Source organism: Mobula birostris, chromosome 9 (genome assembly GCF_030028105.1).
Source record: "Mobula birostris isolate sMobBir1 chromosome 9, sMobBir1.hap1, whole genome shotgun sequence".
In the NCBI taxonomy this organism is placed as follows: Eukaryota; Metazoa; Chordata; class Chondrichthyes; order Myliobatiformes; family Myliobatidae; genus Mobula; species Mobula birostris.
Genome location: NC_092378.1, coordinates 63,962,845 through 63,983,431, shown reverse-complemented (window position 1 = coordinate 63,983,431; position 20,587 = coordinate 63,962,845). Strand labels below are relative to the sequence as shown.

General features: G+C 43.3%; 1 protein-coding gene across 3 annotated transcripts in view; it reads right to left on the bottom strand.

Moving 5' to 3' along the window:
- Window positions 1-11,843: 11,843 nt before the first annotated feature.
- Window positions 11,844-20,587, bottom strand: part of chst11 (carbohydrate (chondroitin 4) sulfotransferase 11) — a 234,229-nt gene continuing 225,485 nt past the window's right edge. For all 3 annotated transcript variants that reach the window (XM_072268183.1, XM_072268184.1, XM_072268185.1), the window contains exon 3: window positions 11,844-19,927. In XM_072268183.1, the coding sequence (XP_072124284.1) occupies window positions 19,073-19,927 (855 nt within the window). In that variant the 3' untranslated portion in view covers window positions 11,844-19,072. The remainder of the gene's footprint in view (window positions 19,928-20,587) is intronic.

Below are 20,587 nucleotides of genomic sequence, written 5' to 3'. Positions count from 1 at the left end.
TGTTTGTTTACAGAATTATCAGAAGAGAACCACGCTTCTAAAAATTCTCATGCCTCCTTTGTGTTTGCCTGCGCCAGAACTCCATTGTGTCCCAGTTAAAGTGGAGTCCTTCTCGGTGTTCATGTACCGAGATCAGCGGCAGTGGATGTTATCTCCATACTGCCAGTTTGTGTTCCCGTAAATGAGTTGAGAGCTTACATCAGTTTTTGTTGCAGTCTCCACAGGAAATCCCGTACACCACGTTGCTTTTACTGGTACCTTGATTTTGAGACAATCTTCCTTAAAGTTGCAGTTGGATTGTGAGCGATTGTGATGCCTTGAGGTTCGAGCAGTCAAGCTGTCACTTCTGAGATATTCTTGATGTAGGGTAAGGCCACACATTTCAACATGCATTGAGTAAGGTCTGTGCGACTTTTTTTCCTTAGTAATCATCACCTGTGTGTGCCTTCAGACTCCTGTATCTCCTTTCTGATGGTAGTAATGAGAAGCAGCATGTCCTGAAAGGTAAGGGACCTTAATGATGGATGCTGCCTTCCTGAGGCACTAGCTCTTGAAGATGTCCTCAGTGGTGGGATGGGCTGTGCCCGTGATGGAGCTGACTGAGTCTACAGGCCTCCGTACCTTTTGTGATCCTGTTTATCATAGCTTCTAAACCACGCTGTGATGCAACCAGGCAGAATGGTCTCCACCGTGTATCTGCAGAAATTTTGCAAAAAAATAACTTTTACAAAATCTCCCCTAACCTCAAATGAAGTAGAACTGCAGGCATGCCTTCTTTGTGATTGCATCAATGTGTTGGGCCCAGGATAAATCATCTGAGATGTGGACACCCAAGAACGTGAAGCTGTTCACCTTTTCCACTGCTGACCCTTCAATGAGCAGGAGTGTGCTCTCCTGAGTTCTCTTTCCTGAATCCTGCACTCTGTTTCTCTCTCTGCATTGTACACACTGGCTATGTGGTTTAAAAAAAAACACACCACAGCATCTTTTCCACCTCAGGCAATTGAAGAAGTTCGGCATGAGCCCCCAAATCCTGAAGACCTTCTACAGGGACACCATTGAGAGCATCCTGACTGGCTGTATCACCCCCTGGTACGGGAACTGCACCAACCTTGATCACTGGGCACTGCAGAGAGTGGTACGAACTGCTCAGACCATCTGTAGATATGAACTTCACCCCACTGAGGACTTTTACAGCAGCAGGTGCGGAAAGAAGGCCTGGAAGATCATCGGAGACACCAGTCACCCCAACCATAAACTGTTTCAGCTGCTTCCGTATGGCAAACAGTACCCCAGCATTAAAGCCAGGACCAACAGGCTATGGGACAGCTTCTTTCTACAAGCCATTAGACTTATAAATTTACATGTCTGTACATTGCCACGGAGTCATAACACTAAGATTTTTACTCCCTCACATTCTGGGATGAATGTAAGATTTAAATAAATTTGATTTAATGTGAGGTTGTTGTGACACCCATTCAACCAGCCAATCTATCTCACTCCTGTTAGCCTCCTCATCACCATCTGTTCCAGGACCCAAATACTCTCTGTGTAAAAAACATTGCTTGCAAACCTGCTTTAACCTTTCCCCTTCACCTTAATCCCATGCACTCTAGTATTAGATATTTACACCCCGGGGAAAAGACTCTAACTCTCTTACCTGGGTCCAGAGGACATTCACAGAAATAATCCTGGAAATGAAAGGTTTAACGTATGACAAGCATTTGATGGCTCTGGGCCTGTACTTGCTGAAGTTAAGAAAAGTGAGGGAGGGGAGGGATCTCATTGAAACCTATTGAATATAGAATGGACGTGGAGAGGACGTTTCCTAAAGTGGAGGAGTCAAGGACCAAAGGGCACAGCCTCAGAGTAGAAGGACATTCATTTAGAACAGAGATGAGGAGGAATTTCTTCACCCAGAGGCTGGTGAGTCTGTGGAATTCATTGCCACGGATGACTGTGGAGGCCAAGTCACTGGGTATATTTAAAGCAGAGGTTGATAGGTTTTGATTAGTAAGGACAACAAAAGTAATGAGGAAAAGGCAGGAGAATGGGGTGGAGAGGGCTAAAAAATCAGCCATGATGGTTTATTTGATGGGCTGAATGGCCTAAACCTGCTTCTATACCTTACGGCCTTATAGTCTTATCAACCCCCTTTGTGCCTCTCATGTGGTTCCTTATTTCTATCAGTTTCTTTTGTCTCTGTTAATGACTGTTACTGATTCAGCATTTTCAGATTTGTTTAATATACTGAAATCTAAATTTCACATCTGTTGGAGTGGGATTTACGATTTTGGACCACTTAGCTCTAGTTCTGGTATTACTCCAGCAATATAAACACCATGTTTCTATTGTTTATCATCTAGCAAGTGACAGACACGTTCTGCCTGCTTTCTCCTCCACTGAAAGCAGAAGCGATTTGCCAAGTAATTTGTCACCAAGACACTGGCCCTTTAAACCAGATTACGCTAATAGGAAATTCCAAGAATAATGGCACATTCCCAGAGAGAGCTGAACACGTTGTATGTTCCAAAATGTTCCTAGCTTCTGCATGTAGTGATCTCATTAGGAGCCCCAATTAACCACATCTTAAATTATGTTCATCTTCGTCTCTTCAACGGGTTTATTTTCTTGATGCAAAAATTAAAATTCACTCTCCAAATCCGAGTACCAGGGGGTCACCTGAGACTTGGAAAATACTTCAGGGAAAAAGCAGGGTGTTAACAAAGAGGTTCACTTTCTCCCTATTCCACACTGCTGGTGTAACACTGGAAAGTTCCAGATCCCTGTTTAGGGCAATGGAAAAGTACAGTAACTCTTTAGTAAGTAGATCATTGGTATATACAGAACCCTTTTATAATATGATACCTGAGATTTGCTGTTTTCTGCCTGGTTTGTTTGCAGTCTGGTGTACAGATTTTCCTGAGGTCTCCAGTAACCTAAGATGCATTATGTGCTTGCACCTAAGGTTATTGCTCTGCAGTCAAAATATCACTTTCACTTGGCACAGTGTGTGAAATGTTCTGTGTGATTCAAGGTACGTCTGCCCACATTGGAACAAATATCCGCTCAAACTTTTGCCTTGGACAAAACATCTATTCAGGCACCTATGTATCTGCTTAAAGACCTTTTTTTCAATCAGCTAGTGAGGATAAGGGTTAATGAAGGACAGAGCCTTTCACCATCAAACTGTGTAAACCCAGACCTGCTGTCTCAGGCAGTGTAGTAGGAGGTCATTTGGCCCATCATTCTGTGCTGGCTCTCTGAAGGAGCTGTTCAGTTAGACCGCGTTCCCTTGCAGCTCTGCTGATATTTAGCCCGATAAAGAGGTCTCAGCCTGAACCATCAACACTTGATTCCTCTCCATAGGTGTTACTTGACCTGCTGAATTTCTTCAGCATTTTGGTGTATGTTACTCTAGATTTCCAGAATCCGCAGAATTTCCTGTGTTTATAGTGAGGGTCCTCCAAGAGGATTACAACCTCGTCGTAGGGTTTGGAGGCTTGATACCTCAATGACCTAGAGAGCTATGTTGGCTGGAGCCAGGGCTTTATGTTTTGGCTCTTGGTAGGGTCACCCATGCCAAACGGGTCCTGACAACCCTGACCGGTAAAACAAAATTGTTACAGAAACAGCAATGAAGGATCCTTCTGCATCTGAGTGTGGTGGTCTTCCTGAGTTTTCATCTGCCCTTGCGTGACTGACAGCGGTGAAAACTGAGAGGAAGCTACTGGCATGATGATGGACACCCCCCAGAGACTCAGGACCTTCATTGCTGCCCTGAACACCAGTGGCGTAACAGGCGGTAAGACAGAGGGTGGTGCAGTGGTGCAGCAGTAGAGCTGCATCCTCTCAAGCTTAGAAAAATGGGTTCAGTCTTCACCTTAGGCACTGCCTGTGAGAAGTTTGTATTTTCCCCTATATTATATGGATATCCTCCAGGTACTGTAATTTCCTCTCACGTCAAAAAGGCATGCAGACTGGTAGTGTGTAGGTGAGTGGGAGAATCGGGGAGAGAGCTGGTGAGAATGTGGAGAGAATATGAGGAATGTCTGGCAGCTCCTGGACTGTATTCACTGGAGTTCAGGAGAATGAAGGGGGATCTCATAGAAACATTCCAAATGTTAAAAAGCCTGAACAGATTAGATATGGCAAAGTTATTTCCCATGGTAGGGGATTCTAGGACAAGAGGGCATGACTTCAGGATTGAAGGATGTCCATTTAGAACTGAGATGCAGAGACATTACTTTAGTCAGAGGGTGGGTAATCTGTGGAATTTGTTGCCACGAGCACCTGTGGAGGCCAAGTCATTGGGTGGATTTAATGCAGAGATAAATAGGTTCTTGATTAGCTGGGGGGTATGGGGAGAAGGCAGGGGAGTGGGGATGACTGGAAGAATTGGATCAGCCCGTGATTGAAAGGTGGAGCAGACTCAATGGGCTGAATAGCCTACATCTGCTTCTATATCTTATGGTCTTATGGTAATCAAAAGCTGGATCAATTTAGGGTTACTGTAAATTGCTAGTTGGTTAAATGTCCAGTTGGAACAGAGATGAGGAGGAATTTCTTTAGCCTCCTAAAGAAGAGAGGGTGGTGAATCTGTGGAATTCATTGCCACGGATGACTGTGGAGGCCAAGTTGCTGGGTATATTTACAGCAGAGGTTGATAGATACTTGACTCGTCAGGTATGGATAGAAGGCAGGAGAACAGGATTGAGAGGGATAATAAATCAGCCATGGTGGAATAGTGGAGCAGGCTTGATGGGCTGAATGGCCTAATTCTGGTTCTATGTCTTTTGGTCTTATCTGTGATGAGTGTAAATAGCTGGAAGCCCAGAGGTGGCCCAGAGGTGGCATGTCTGTGTGTGTGGGTGGGTGGGTGGGGAAGGAATTTGTTTTGTTGCTGCTGCAGCTGCTTGTGTTGTTCTGATGGACATTGTGGGCATGCTATGTTGCTGCCGGAATATTGTGGGCTACAATTGTGGGCTTCCTCCAGCACATCCTTGGGCGTGCTGCTTGTTAACGCAAATGACGCATTTCTCAAACAAGAGAAAATCTGCAGATGCTGGAAATCCAAGCAACAAACACAAAGTGCAGGAAGAACTCAGCAGGCCAGGCAGTATCTATGAAAAAGAGTAAACAGTCAATGTTTTGGGCCAAGATCTTAATCAGAACTGGAGAAAAAAGACTAGAAGTCAGAGTAAGAAGGTGGAGGGGAGAGGGGAGGAAGATATACTAGGTAGTAGGTGATAGGTGAAACCAGGAGAGGGGGAGGAGTGATGTAAAGAGCTAGGAAGTGGAATTAAAATAGGTACTGGGAGATCCTGCTTTTTCTGGCGCTTGGTGAAGCCGTCTCCCAATCTACATTGAGTCTCACCAATATGCAGTTGGCCACACTGGGAGCACCAGACACAGGAAATGACTCCAAAAGACTCACAGGTGAAGTTTTGCCTCACCTGGAAGGACTATTTGGTGCCTTGAGTGGTAGTGAGGGAGGAGGTGTAGGGGACACATTTCACTGTTTTTTTTAATGTATGTGTAATAAATAAAGGTTACCGCTCGCGAGCTGTGTGTCCTCAGTCACGGTACAGACCAGGCCTCAAGCCGTGGTGTTGCCTGTTTACCGCTGCCCGGGAGTTGGTGCGCTCCACCAGAGGCTGCCTGGCACAGCATCCAAGCTGGAGACGATTGTGCTCCTCAGTGTTCACTTGGCAGAAAATAAGCTTGTGTTTAACTGCAGACTGCTGCAACATTCATGAACTCAGGGTCTTGGACTATATTTTTTATGTGATTATATTTTACTGTTATATGTGCCTTGTGCTATGTAGGACTGTTGGTATTGTGTTTTGCACCTTAATCCTGGAGTAACATTGTTTTGTTTGGCTGTATTCATGGGTATTCCTGTATGGTTGATTGACAATTAAATTAGAAATCTGAACACGAGGAAGTCTGCAGATGCTGGAATTTCAAGCAACACACATAAAAGTTGCTGGTGAACGCAGCAGGCCAGGCAGCATCTCTAGGAAGAGGTACAGCCACCTCCCCCTCGTACCCCATCCGTTGTTTATATACACACATTCTTTTTCTCTCTCTCTCCTTTTTCTCCCTCTGTCCCTCTGACTATACCCCTTGCCCATCCTCTGGTTTTCTCCCCCCCTCCCCCTTTTCTTTCTCCCTAGGCCTCCTGTCCCATGATCCTCTCATATCCCTTTTGCCAATCACCTGTCCAGCTCTTGGCTCTATCCCTCCCCCTCCTGTCTTCTCCTATCATTTTGGATCTCCCCCTCCCCCTCCCACTTTCAAATCCCTTACTAGCTCTTCCTTCAGTTAGTCCTGACGAAGGGTCTCAGCCCGAAACGTCAACTGTACCTCTTCCTAGAGATGCTGCCTGGCCTGCTGCGTTCACCAGCAACTTTGATGTGTGTAATTAGAAATCTAAATCTGGTTATTGTCATGGATTCAATGGGCTGAAGAGCCTGTTTACGTGTTGTTTCTCTCATTGACTCTGTAAGTATTTCTCTTTTTTAAGTATATGGACTGTTCCTTTTTGGTGGTCAGTATCAAATTCTCTTCCTCTCCCATTCTGTGTTTAATTTGTGTGGTTACTTTAAACCCTCTTCCTCTGGTTAGTCAGTGAAAACAAGTCCCTCTGTGATAAAAATGGCTCAATGAAACAGAGGAGTCTTTTGATGCTTGTGAGCACATGTTTGTACTTTTGAAACAACCAAACAAATAACATTAATTCACCTTTTCCCATGCGATATGGGGGTTTCAAATTTTTTGAAAGCTGCCTTCATGTATTTTGTGTGCATGTATGTACATATTGAACATTTAAACAGATATCCATTTATACAATTGGCTCCCAACAGCTGTGTTCATTGATGGACACAAATAGTTTGGGAAGGATATCTGAGGGTGAGCAGTTTCAAGTTCCTGGGTGTCAACTTCTCTGAGGATCCATTACGTGCCCAACATTGATGCAATTACAGAGGAGGCATGACAGCGGCTATACTGCATTAGGAATTTGAGGAGAATTGATATGTCACCATAGACACCATCAAATTTCTACAGATTTACCGTGGAGAGCAATCTGACTGGTTGCTTCCCTGTCTGGTATGGAGGGTGCTGTGTATTTAATATTTCAGCATATTTGAGTAATCATGTAAATATATTGTTTGATTAACTATTCACGTTCATTTAAATAATTCATTACGGGTTATATGTATAAATACGTGAATTACAAAAGTCATCACGTTACCATGTAATATATGCGTGCCTCGCTTAAAGAATAAACACAAACTAAGACTTGCATCATTTCGGACTCCTGTCTTTTTATTGCAATTAATTTCATGTTTTGAAGTTACAAAACATAACAGAGGGGCCACTGCACAGGGTTGGAAAAGCTGCGGGGGTTTGTAAATTCACTCACCTGCACCATGGGCACGAGAACTGTCATGAAGATGGCGTCCATCATGAAAGACCTTCACCATCCAGGACACGCAAGTTAGAAGCATCCAGGAGGGAGACTGAAAATCTGGCTGACTGATGCCACAAGAACAACCTCTTACTCAATATCAGCAAGACCAAGGAGCTGATTTTTGACTTCAGGATGAGGAAATCAGAAATCCATGAACCAGTCTTCATTAGGGGATCAGCAGTGGAGAGGGTCAGCAGTTTTAAATTCCTCAGTGTTATCATTTCAGAGGACATGTCCAGGGCCCAGCACATAAGGGCAATTATGAAGAAAGTGCAGCAGGACCTCTAATTCTTTAGGAGTTTGCGAAGATTCAGAATGACTTCTAAAACTTTCACAAACTTCTATAGATGTGTGGTGGAAAATATATTTTCTGGCTGCATCACAGCTTGGTATGGAATGCTCCTGAACAGAAAATCCTACAAAAAGTATACGACATGGCCCAGTCCATCATGAGTACAGTCATTCCCACCATAGAGCACATCTACACGAAACGTTGTTGCAGGAAAGTAGCATCCATCATCAGGGACCCTAACCACCCAGGTCATGCTCCCTTCTTGCTGTTGCCATCAGGAAGAAGGTACAGGAACCTCAGGACTCACACCACCAGGTTCAGGAACAGTTATTACCCCTCAACCATCAGGCTCCCAAACCAAAGGGGATAACTTCACTTACGCCATCATTGTAATGTTCCCACAACCATATGGACTCACTTTCAAGGACTCTTCATTTCATGTTCTCAATAGTTATTGCTTATTTACTTATTATTGCTATTATTATTTTATTATTTTTGTGTTTGTACACAGGTTGAATGTCCAAGCTGGTGTGGTCTTTCATTGATTATATTATGGTTATTATTCTATCATGGATTTATTGAGTATGCCTGCAAGAAAATGAACCTCAGGGTTGTATATGATGACATATATGTATTTTGATTATAAATTTACTTATGAAATTTCAAATTCTTAGCTAAGTATACAAAGATGCAGAAGGAACTCAGGGGTTTAGACAGCATCTGTGGCGGGAAATGATCCCAACACATCACAGAGTCATTGAGCACTACAGCACAGAAACAGGCCCTTCCACTCAACTGGTCAAACTGTTTTTCTGTCTAGTTTCACCTATCTGCACCTGGACCATTGTCCTCCATTCCCCTCCCATCCATGTACTTATCCAAACTTCTCTTCAATGTCGCAATCGAATTTGCATCCACCACTTTCATTGGCAGCTCGTTCCGCACTCTCACCACCCTCTGAGTGAAGGAGGTCCCTCTCAGGTTCCTCTTAACTATTTCACCTTTCACTCTTAAGCTATGACATCTATTTCCAGTTTCCCCCAACATGAGGGGAGAAAGCCTGCAAGTATTGATGATTTTTTGCAAGATCAGGAGGATGAGCCTGCTTGCATTTACCCTATCTAAACTCCTCATCATTTTGTCAAATCTCCCTTCATTCTCCTATGGTCTAGGGAAAATAAAGTCCTAACCTATTCAACCTTTCCCTATAACTCGGGCCCTCAAGTCCTGGCAACATCCTTGTACACCACTTCTGTTGACAGCTTCCATTCTGTTGCTCCAGCTTCTAACATCTGCCATCCCTTGTGTCACCACTGTGTGACAAGTTTATCTGTGGTTTATTCAATGAACATATTCAATCAGAAGGTAATCTCACAACTGATGTTGTGTGCAACAATGTGACATTTATATAAATGGCATGGAGAAAGTTAAAGGATTCTGTCCAATGCAATGTATGGTAGTTAATAACACTTCCTGGGAGAGATTGGCACACACACACAGACACCATAAATGCAATGGAACCCATCCATTTTACACAAGTTAATTCCAACTGAAGATCTTTTTCAGCCTTCAGAAATAAGGTTACAGATCCTCACCGTTTATAGCCAAGATAATCAGCCAAAGCAAAATTATTTGTGTGGTTTTTCCACAGAGGGAGGTTCTTTCACTGTTAAAAAAAACACACTGAAAGGAAGTGTGCAGAGCATTGAAGCTGATGTGAACAATGGAGGACTGACAAATCATCTGTACCATCAGTGCCAATGTGGGAAGGTAGGCAATGTTGAGGTTGGTGTAGGGTTGATTTGTCGGCTCTTTAATGTCAGGATTGCTACATCTGCAGATTGCTCAGTTATGGGCAAGGATGCACCCCTAAGTTCCACCCAGTTTTCAAGAGTGCATTGAGCTTGGAAATTTTCAGCCGGAAAGTACCTATCACTAGCTTAGGTATAGCTGTTATACAACTACTAAATGGTTCCCTAGTATGATAAGATGGACCTTTGATCTCACAATCTGCCTTGTTATGATCTTGAACCTTATTTATTTACCTGCACTGCTCTTCCTCTGTAGTTGGTACACTACATTCTGCATGGTTATTGTTTTAACTTGTTCTACTTCAATGCACTGTGTAACGATCTGATCTGTATGAACAGTATGTAAGGCAAGCTTTTCACTGTATCTCAGGCCATGTGACAATTCCAGTGTACCAGAGAACACAGTGATTAGGGCTGCTGCCTCAGAGCTCCAGTGACCTGGGCTCAATCTGACCTCATGTGTTGTCTGCACGTTTCCCTGTGTTATAGTCTTAAGGACTACATGGGATTCCCGAGGTGGAGAGGGGGGCTGCTCCGGTTCCCTTCCACAGCCCTAAGACGTGAGTCAGTGGGTTAGCTGATCCCTGTAAATTGCTCCTTAGACAGATTTTTGCAGAGCGGGGGAATGAAGAATTATGGGGAAAAGGCAGGTAGCTGGAGCTGAGTCCATGACCAGATCAGCCATGATCTTATTGAATGGTGGAGCAGGTTCGATGGGCCAGATAGCCAACTCCTGCTCTTATCTTTTAAGTTTTTACATTGTCTGTTACTGCTGGAGAGAAAGAGAAGCAAGTTATTGAGCACCTTGCATTTTGTCTGGGTGATGTGCTGACCGTCGTTGAATACACTCAGTGGCCACTTTAATAGGAACTTCCCATACCAAATAAAGTGGCCAATGAGTGTATGCCTGTGGTCTCCTGCTGCTGCTGCAGCCCGTCCACTTCAGGTTCGACATGTTGTGCGTTCAGAGATGCTCTTTTGCAAACCACTGTTGTAACGCATGGTTATTTGTGTTACTGTCAGCTTGAACCCGTCTGGCCTTTCTCCTCTGTCCTCTCTCATTAACAAGGCATTCTTTTGCTCACAGAACAGCTGCTCACTGGATGTCATTTTTTGCACCATTCTGTGTAAACTCTAGAGTATTGTGCATGAAAATCCCATATCAAACCACCCCATCTAGCACCAACAATCAATCCACATTTCTTCCCCATTCTCTTTAGTCTGAACAATTGAACCTCTTGACCATGTCTGCATGCTTTTATGCAGTGAGTTGCTGCCACATGATTGGCTGATTAGATATTTGCATTAATAAGCAGGTTTACCTAATAAAATGGCCACTGTGTGTATCTGTTAGATCTCCTACCTAGAGTAAGTTCCCAGAAGCAGAAGTGTGTCTTTAAGGAGGTGTCCATGGGAATTTGGTGATTATTGACCAAATAATTATCAATAAACCACATAGTGCTCTGCGACAACACTGGTACCAAGCTGTATTGGCCCTAATGCCCTTCCCTTGGACGACATCGGTGGCGTGGAGGGGGAAGACTTGCAGCATGGGCAACTGCCGGTCTTCCATACAACCTTGCCCAACCCTGCGCCCTGGAAACCTTCCAAGGCGCAAATCCATGGTCTCACGAGACTAGCAGATGCCTATAAATATAAGATCAATAGGCAGGATATCTGTTCTTCAAAACTCTAACTGAGAGGGCATTCAGAAGAACAGTAAGTCTGAAGGGCTGCTTCGTATGCTTTCCATGGTTAGATTATCCGCTTAAGTCTCCAGAAGAGAACTTGAAACAACATACAGTACTGTGCAAAAGTCTTAAGACACATGAATATCAAAAAGTTGCTATAAAGACAGTCAACAGTAAAAAAACTAAATCAGATCAATATTTGGTGTGACCATCCTTTGTCTTTAAAACAGCATCAATTCTCTTAGGTACACTGCTGTGCAGTTTTATAACAAGATCATTTAGTAGGTTGTTCCAAGCATCTTGGAGAACTTGCCATAGTTCTGCAGACTTTGGCTCTCTCGCTTACTCTCTTTCTCCAGATAATCTCAGATAGCCTCGGGAGAGATCAGGGTTCTGTGGAGGCCACATCATCTGAAACCATATAAAACACTAGGGTGCCTAACACTGGTGCACAGTACTGTAACAAGAGTGAACTCCCTGCCAATTTGGCACCTTTATCCCAGTGGCTACAAAGTACTCATTTTCATTTAGCGGTTAACCCTCTTTCGAATGATCACACAAACCAATTGTTTTCATCCCGCATTTTAATGAAAGTTACTTAGAAAAATAATTAATTAGGCTCAAGTGAAATTCTTAAAAAAGGTGGCATGACTAAACAAACATGTCACAATTACTGGCAATCAGTAACAGGGTAGTACCCAGGAGATAACATCTAGCTAGATAGACAGGGAACAAAATGGAGTAAGTCATTTACAGTGTACAAAATTTAATGAAAGATATTAAATTACTTGTTCTTGTAACTTTTCAGTGGATGCATGTACGAAAATAGCATTCTCTTCAAAGAGAATAACGTCACAAGATCTCTTAAGTTACCTGAAATCAGGGAAATCCTCTTCTTTTTTTAAGAGTGGTGTAAGTCATTGTTTGATGTGGCTCCAACTTCATTCACATAGTATTTCAGCATAAGCGCAAAGGAAGTCCTGGTCCATATTTATTTTTACATATATCACAGTAAGCTTCAAGATACTGAGAAATTGGAAATTAGGAAGACAAGTTAGGGGATGACATGGGCGTCACAGACTCACGGCTGGAAGAAGGTCACAGATGGGAGCTTCACATCACATTGAGAGGACAGGCAGGTGGGCACAGCTTTGTTGGTAAAAAATGAAATCACAGTAGTGACATAGATGATGTAGAATCCTTGTGGGTAGAGTTATGAAACTGCAAGGGCAAAATGTTCCTGATGGGAATTATACACAGGCCTTTGAACAGCAGCCAGGATGTGGGACACAAATTACAGTAGGAGATAGGAAAGGCATGTAAAAAGGACAATGTTATGATGGTCAAGGGGATTTCAAAATGCAGGTAGATTTGGGAAATAGGACTGGTGCTAGATCCAAAGAGGAAGAATTTGTAGAATGCCTAAAAGATGGGTTTTTAAGAGCAGCTTGTGGTTGATCCCATTATGGGAAAGCCTATATTGGATTCAGTATTGTGTAATGAACCAGATTTTATTAGGGGACTTAAGGCAAAGGAACCCTTAGGAGGCCTAGATCATAATTTGACAGAATTCGCCCTGCAATTTGAGAGGGATAAGCTAAAATCACATACATTGGCATTATAATGGAGTAAAAATAACTGTGCAGGCATGGAAGAGAGCAGCTGGCCGATATTGACTGGAAGGGGATACTAGCAGGATGATGAAAGAATAGCAATGGCTTGAGTTCCTGGAAGCAACTTGGAAGGCGCAGGATAGATACATCCCAAAGAAGAAGTAGTATTCTAAAGAGAGGGTGAGGCACCTATGGCTGACAAGGGAAGTCAAAGACAGCATAAAAGCACAAGAGAGCATACAATATAGCAAAAATTAGTGGGAAGTTAGAGGACTGGAAAACTTTTAAAAGCAGAAGACAACTAAAAAAGCTATGGGGGGGCAGGGAAGATGAAATATGAAGGTAAGTTAGCCTATAATATAAAAGGGAATAGCAGAAGTTATTTCAGATATATGAAGAGTAAAAGAATGGGCAATGGAGTGTAGGAAAATGACAATGGAGAGGTAGTAATGGGGGAAAAATGGTAGACAAACAGAATAAGTATTTTGTTTCAGTTTTCACTGTGAAAGACACCAGTAGCCTGACAGAAATTCAAGCATGTCAGGAGGAAGAAGTGTAGTCACTCTTAATGAAGAGATGATACTTGGGAATCTGAACGTTCTGAAGGTAGATAAATCACTGGAACCAGATGGACTACACCCCGGGGTTCTGAAAGAGGTAGCTGAAGAGATTGTGGAGGCATCTTTCAAGGATCACTAGATCCTGGAATGATTTTGGAAGACAGAAAAATTGCAAATGTCATTCCACCCTTTAGGTAGAAAGGGAGGCAGAAGAAAGGAAATTACAGGCCAGTTAGCCTGACTTCACTAGTTGGGAAAATGTAGAGTCTGTTTTTAAGGATGAGGATTCGGTGTACTTGGAGGCACATGATAAAGTAAGTCAAGGTCAGCATGGTTTCCTTCAGGGGATATCTTGCCTGGCAGATCTGTTGGAATTTGCTGAAGAAATAACAGGCAGGATAGACAGGGTTGATGGAATTGATGGCTTTGTGGCCTGGTTTTCAGCTACTGCAAAGGTCGGTGGAAGGGCAGGTTGTGTTGAGGAAGCAGGGAATCTGAAGGAGGACTTAGACAGATTGGAAGAATGGACAAAGAGATGGCAGATAGAATACAGTGGAGGGAACTGCATGGCATACACTTTGGGAGAAGGAATAAAGCCATAGAAGATTTTCTAAGTGGGGAGCAGAATCAGAAATCAGAGATACAAAGGGTCTTGGGAGCCCTAGTGCAGGATTCACTAAAGATTAACTTGCAGATTGAGTCAGTCATAAGGAAGGCAAATATAATGCTAGCAGTCATTTTGAGAAAATGAGAATACAAAAGTAAAAATGTAATGCTGAGACTTTATTTTCAGGCAGCATGGCAGTGTAGCAACACTCACAATATGCTGGAGGAACTCAGCAGGTCGGGTAGCATCCGGGGAAACGATCGGTCAACGTTTCGGGCCGGAACCCTTCATCAGGACCGAAATGTTGACTGATCGTTTCCACAGATGCTGCTTGACCTGCTGAGTTCCTCCAATGTGTTGTGAGTGTTGCCTTGACCCCAGCGTCTGCAGAGTATTTTGTGTTTATGGTGGTACAGCAGTTAGCATAATGCTTTCAGAGGGGCAGCGATCTGGGTTCAATTCTGCCAAAGTCTGTAAAGAGTTTGTATGTTTCCCCACAACTGCATTTCCCCCTGGTGCTCCAGTTTCCCTCCGTAATCCAAAAACGTATGGGTTAGTTAGTCACACGGGCATAACTGGATAGTTAGACTGCAGTTGGAAAACTGCAAGCAGCTTTGGTCCCCATATCTAAGGAAGGATGTGCTCGCATTGGAGAGCGTCCAGAGGAGGTTCCTGAGAATGATCCCAGGATTCGAATGGTTGACACATGACGTGTGTGGCTCTGAGCCTGTATTTGCGAGAGTTTAGAAGAATGGGGGGGGGGGGAGGAAATCTCATTGAAGCCTACCAAATATTGAAAGGCCTACGCAGAATGGACACGAAGAGGATACTTCCAATAATAGGAGAATCTAGGACCAGAGGTATAGTTTCAAATAAAAGGACTTTCCCTTAGAATGGAGATTAGGAGGAATTTCTTTAGACAGAGGGTGGTAAATCTTGGAATCTGTTGCCACAGATGGCTGTGGAGGCCAAGTTACTGGGTATATTTAAAGCGGAGGTTGATAGATTTTCAATTGATCAGGGCATCAAAGACAACTGGGAGAAGGTAGGAGAATTGGGTTGAGAGGGATAATAAATCAGCCATGATGGATTGGCGAAGCAGATTTTATGGGCCAAATGGCCTCACTTTTATCCTGTGTCTGATGGACTGATGGAACTGATGAGTGATGAAGCAATGAGAGAAATGGAATCAAACCTCACCTGCAAAAATAAATAGCTGGAGCCCAGTACCGATTCTTCAAATTTACACATTCTCATTTCTGCACACAAACAAGAAATAAATAGTGGCTGCCATTGAAATAGACACTGCTCCAAACCTCTTCAGAACATAAATAACCCATCAGATATTAACATCATTTTAAGTAACAATGGTCCATTTAATTAAACTGTTTGCAAAAACTATCCTATCGAACAAATATTTAACAAAGTACTTTAAATATGTTCTCAAATTAATTAAAGGAATGAAATGTGAACTAAGATGTAGAGTTTGAATGATTAATACAATAGGAATATAGACAAAAGTAAAACATTTTCACATTGTTTTAATTGGATTTTACAGTTTGTGCATTGAATTAACCTTGCTAATCTACTAATCTAGACAGATGCAATGAGAAGCTGCTCAATGTAAAGTGACTGGACAAGGGTTAGAGGGTTTTTGAGGAAAAATATTCTCACCCAGAGAGTGGTGGGGTCTGGAGTTCACTGCCTGAAGAGAAGATCAAGGCAGAAACCCTCCACAGCTCTTGGGTTAGCACTTGGAGAGCCATGACCTGCAGGGCTACAGACCATGAGATGGAAGACTGGCTGGGACAATGCAGCTCTTTCTCAACCACCACATACAGGATGGACCACACGGCTCCCTTCTGTATCATAAATCTTCAATGACTTTGTGGATGTCTCACGGATGCCAAAACCATCCGGAATTTCTGTCAGTGGGTCTGGATATCGGTGTGTGCGCAGATGTGGGGGCTGTGGTGAGGGTAGGTAATTCTCCCCTCCTCTGGTTATAGATCAGGAGAAACACCAAACCGAGGCATGAAGACCCTTGTCCAGCACATTCCCAATGGCAAGGCAGTGGGAGTCACCAGAAATTCCACCCAGCTGGGTCAATCTTTGATGGGAGGGGAATGACCAGCTTGAAATGTGTTTTGCTATCTGTCATTTTCTTTTCAGTGTGTGCTATTCACTTAGGGAGAGCTGCACTCTGCTGTAGTTCATGTATCCGAGCCCAGAGTCATCACTCTGGGTTTCCCTTGCATCTCAATGAAGAGTTCAGCAAAGAAACCCGGAGTATCCACCAAAGCCATGCTGAGGTCCTTGAGGGAGATCATTATGGAAATACTGGTGCCGGAGTCTAGAGTCCCTATTTCGCGAGCTTCCATACTGAGAGTGGAGTCAACGGCAATCCAATTGCAAGCAGAACATCACATCGGCTGCCCTCTTGAAGCTGCATCCGCCCATTCCTTCCTGAGCACTTTCAAGGTAGGGTCAAAATCCTGGAACACTTTATCTAAAAGCACCGTGGAAGCAGTGTTTAGATGGCAGACATGCAGGAGAATTCTCCCCACTTCTTAAAGGCAGTAAGGGATGGGCAATAAACACTGGCCTTTCCTGAGATATCCCAAGAATAAAAGAAACATGTCAATATTATGACTCAATAATGAACATCTATTCTTCGCCCAGCTGCGTACCTTGGGATTTTAAACTGTTTGGATATAGAGTCATCGAGTCTAGTTTAAAGATATGGATATATCTCTATGACCATTAGTCTCCTGGGAGTATCTAGTTCTCAGAGTCATTTTTGAAAGTTGTGCTTCACAGCTTAAAAAGATCACTTTAATTTTAAAATACATCTCAACAGTTGAGTTCAAACAGCAGTTGAATTGAACAATGTACCAGGGATTGGACATTGGATGATTGGTGGTGCGGCTCTTGGGTTCTGGACCAGTTACACTTGCCTGAGTGCTGAGCTGGCTCCGTGGCTGCAGGCTCACCTTTGGCAACTCTGCAGTTCATCTTCTGTGTATTATCTGCTTATTTTTTTCATTGTTTGCATGATCTTTTCTTCTTTCACACATTGAATGTTCGTCGGTCTTTCATCATGTGGGGTTTTCATGGATTCTATTGTGTGGCTGCCTGCAAGAAGATGAATCTCATACAATAAATGTACTTTGACTTCTCATAACTTTGAAAAATTCACAGGGTTGAGATACTTTGTGTGGATTTAGTGAGAACAACAGTAACCTTGTTCTTTCATAAAGGAAACAGAAAATACTGAAAACACACTGATGAGGCAGCATCCGGTGGGGCGGTGGGATGGAGGAGAGAATTACACTCTGTTGCTGTTTTATGAGTTACCTCCTGTACTTAATAAAGTAGCCACTGAGTGTATGTCTGTGGTCTTCTGCTGCTGTAGCCCATCCACTTCAAGTTTCGATATGTTGAGCATTCAGAGATGCTCTTCTGCACACCACTGTTGATATGTGTGATTATTTAAGTTACTGTCGCCTTCCTGTCAGCTTGGAACAGTCTGGCCATTCTCCTCTGGCCTCTCTCATTAACAAGGCATTTTTGCCCACAGAGCTGCAGCCCACTGGATGTTTTTTTGTTTCTCGCTCTGTAAACTCTAGAGGCCGCTGTGCATGAAAATCCCAGGAGATCCGCAGTCTCTGAGATACTGAAACCAACCCATCTTGCACCAACAATCATTCCATAGTTAAAGTCACTAATATCATATGTCTTTTTTTCTCAATCTGATGCTTGGTCTGAACAACTGAAGTTCTTGGCTATGGCTGCATTCTTTTATGTGTTGAGTTACTACCACATGAATCGCCGAATAGATATTTGCATTAACGACAGGTGTGCAGGTGTATCTAATAAATAGTCAAAGAGCCTTCCCAGCCAAAGCATTCAGTTTCTCTTTCAATGACCTGCCTGATATAGGAGTTTCCAGCATTTACAGATTTATTTCAGATTTCCAGCATCTGCAGTTTTGTTTTATTATAACACACTCTCATTCCTCCCTTGTCCATCTAGGCAAGACCCTACAGCAAGACCCATAGGTTAGACAGGACTAGGAGAGCAGATTATCCAGTAAATGCTGTTAGATGTGGCCTGCAGCCACAAAGGAAGGACGAGCCCTCTTGGGGGAGGTTCTCTCACATGCTTTGTGGGCAAATGAAGTCACTGAAAGAACGACAAAGCCATCTCGAGGAATTTTTGTGTGTGCACAAGGGGAATTTAAGGAGCTGTAAGTAACTCAAAAACCAATCTGTTATTAATCTGAGACCTGGCATCAGATGACAGAAGCTTTATGTTAGCTTTCTTAAAAGAAAAATTGACCGTAATTGCGGTTTAAAATCACCAAAAACACTTGAAACTAATTGCTGAAATGCTGATTTTTAAAGGATACGGCAAATGTGAAACAAGATCCCTTGCAGTTCACAAGCCATTTGTTACAGTCTTGTCCCCCAGAGAGTATTTGCACACATTAAGGGTGAGATATTAACAGCGTTCCTCACTAAACCTTGAGTTTGGGGAATCCTTTGCAGGCAAAACACCTCCAACAGGAATCACAGAGCCTCTTATCTTACACAAATGAGTCAGAGGCTGCAAATCAGCACAGCAAAGCACTTCTTGAAACTAGATGGCTAATTCTGCCTAGAGAAAGAAAGAGAGAGGGAGAGAGAGAGAAAGAAAGAGAGAAGATGGGAGAGAGGGAGGGGGAGAGAGGGGGCGGGAGTGGGAGAGAGAGAGAGAAAGTCGTAGAGTGCTATAGCACAGAAACAGACCCTTTGGCCCATCTTATCTGTGCTGAATTATACATTTTTAAAGGATATGGCAAATGTGAAACAGGAGAGAGAGAGAAAGAGATCCTTTTTTACAAAGTTACTTAAATAAATTCCGCTTCTTGCTGCTCGCAGCAAATTAGCAAATCTTCATTACATTTACAAGAAGAAAATCTGTTTTTTTTATGCCATTATAATAACAAATAAAATTTTAAATAAACTGGGTGGATATTCTCACACCAACTTCAGGTAGCTTGGCACAGAGTAATTGAACATTATAAAATCTAACTTGTAGAGGCCAAACAACTGAGTTTGGAAGGCTGAGCTAATGTTCTGGAAGAACTGAGCTGTCATTTCATCTGTAGTTCTGGTGGATTTGGCGTAGGTAGGAAATTTGACTAAGTTGTCTACTCCGGCCAAACGCAGAATATAGTTGGCATCCTCCTGCAGGCTTTCATATTTCCCAATGAGGTCGTAGTGGATGTGACATGGGTGGCACAGCGAGTAGACGGTCTCCCAGTGCTCGTTGAAGGGCTCCTCCCTCTGCGTGTGGGGGTTGATGAGGTAGCCCACAAACTCCTCAAACTTCACGTCGTTACCACTGCGCAGGGCCTCCCGGGTAGCATTCTTCCGCTGCCGTCGGACGATCTTGGTGCCATAGCGCTTGTGGAAGGACGTGTTGTACCTTCTGGTGAACTTGTTTCTGTAGGCCGACACCAGCCGCTCGAAGGGCTCGCGTACAAACATGAACTTCAGGTAGTTTTTCAACCGGTGGTTGATCTCTGAGATGCTGTATTGATTGAGAGTTTTCAGATTTGACGGGATGTGAGCCTCATTGGCCGGAATCTCCATTGGGTTGCTGTACTTGTCGCGGCCTGTGAGCACCATCATCACCCTCTTCCAGTTTGTGCACGCCACCTTGGGAACGTAGCAATAGATCAGCTTGTGATCCTCATCCACCACCAGATGTTTGAGGTCATTGGGTGTTAAAACCCGACGCTTGCGGCTCTTGGCACTGTTTGCTCGACATGTCTGTGCAACCAGGTTTCTTCGTAACTGATGTATGACTTCCGTGCTTGAGAATTCATACTGTAATAAAACACATTAAAGGATTAGCATCCTGCGTAATAAAGGGATAAGGTTTGCATATTTCACATCTCAAACCATTTTTCACGGAATGAACCCTGTCTCACTGGGGCCCACACCTTCTCAGCCAGTCTCTTGCTCGTTAGTTTTAGGATTTATTAGCATTAAAACCAGACCACATTGTTCCAGCACTACCAGAAATACACTCAGTGGCCACTTTATTAAGTACACCTGTAAACCTGCTGATCAATGTAAATATCTAATCACCCAATTACGTGGCAGCAACTCAACACATAAAAGCATGCAGACATGGTCAGGAGGGTCAGTTGTTGTTCAGAAACACCAGAATGGGGAAGAAAGGTGATCTAAGTGATCTTGACTGTGGAATGATTGTTGGTGCCAGACAGGGTGGCTTGAGTATCTCAGACACTGCTGATCTTCTGGGATCATCACACACAAGTGTCCAAAGTTTACAGAGGATGGTTCAAAAGCAGAAAAAACATCCAATTCTGTGAGTGAAAGAGCCTTGTTAATGAGAGGGGTCAGAGGAGAATGGCCAGACTGGTTCAAGCAGTCAGGAAGCTGACAGTAACTGAAATAACTGCTGTGTTACAACTGTAGAGTGCAGAAAAGCATCACTGAACATACAACACATCAAATCTT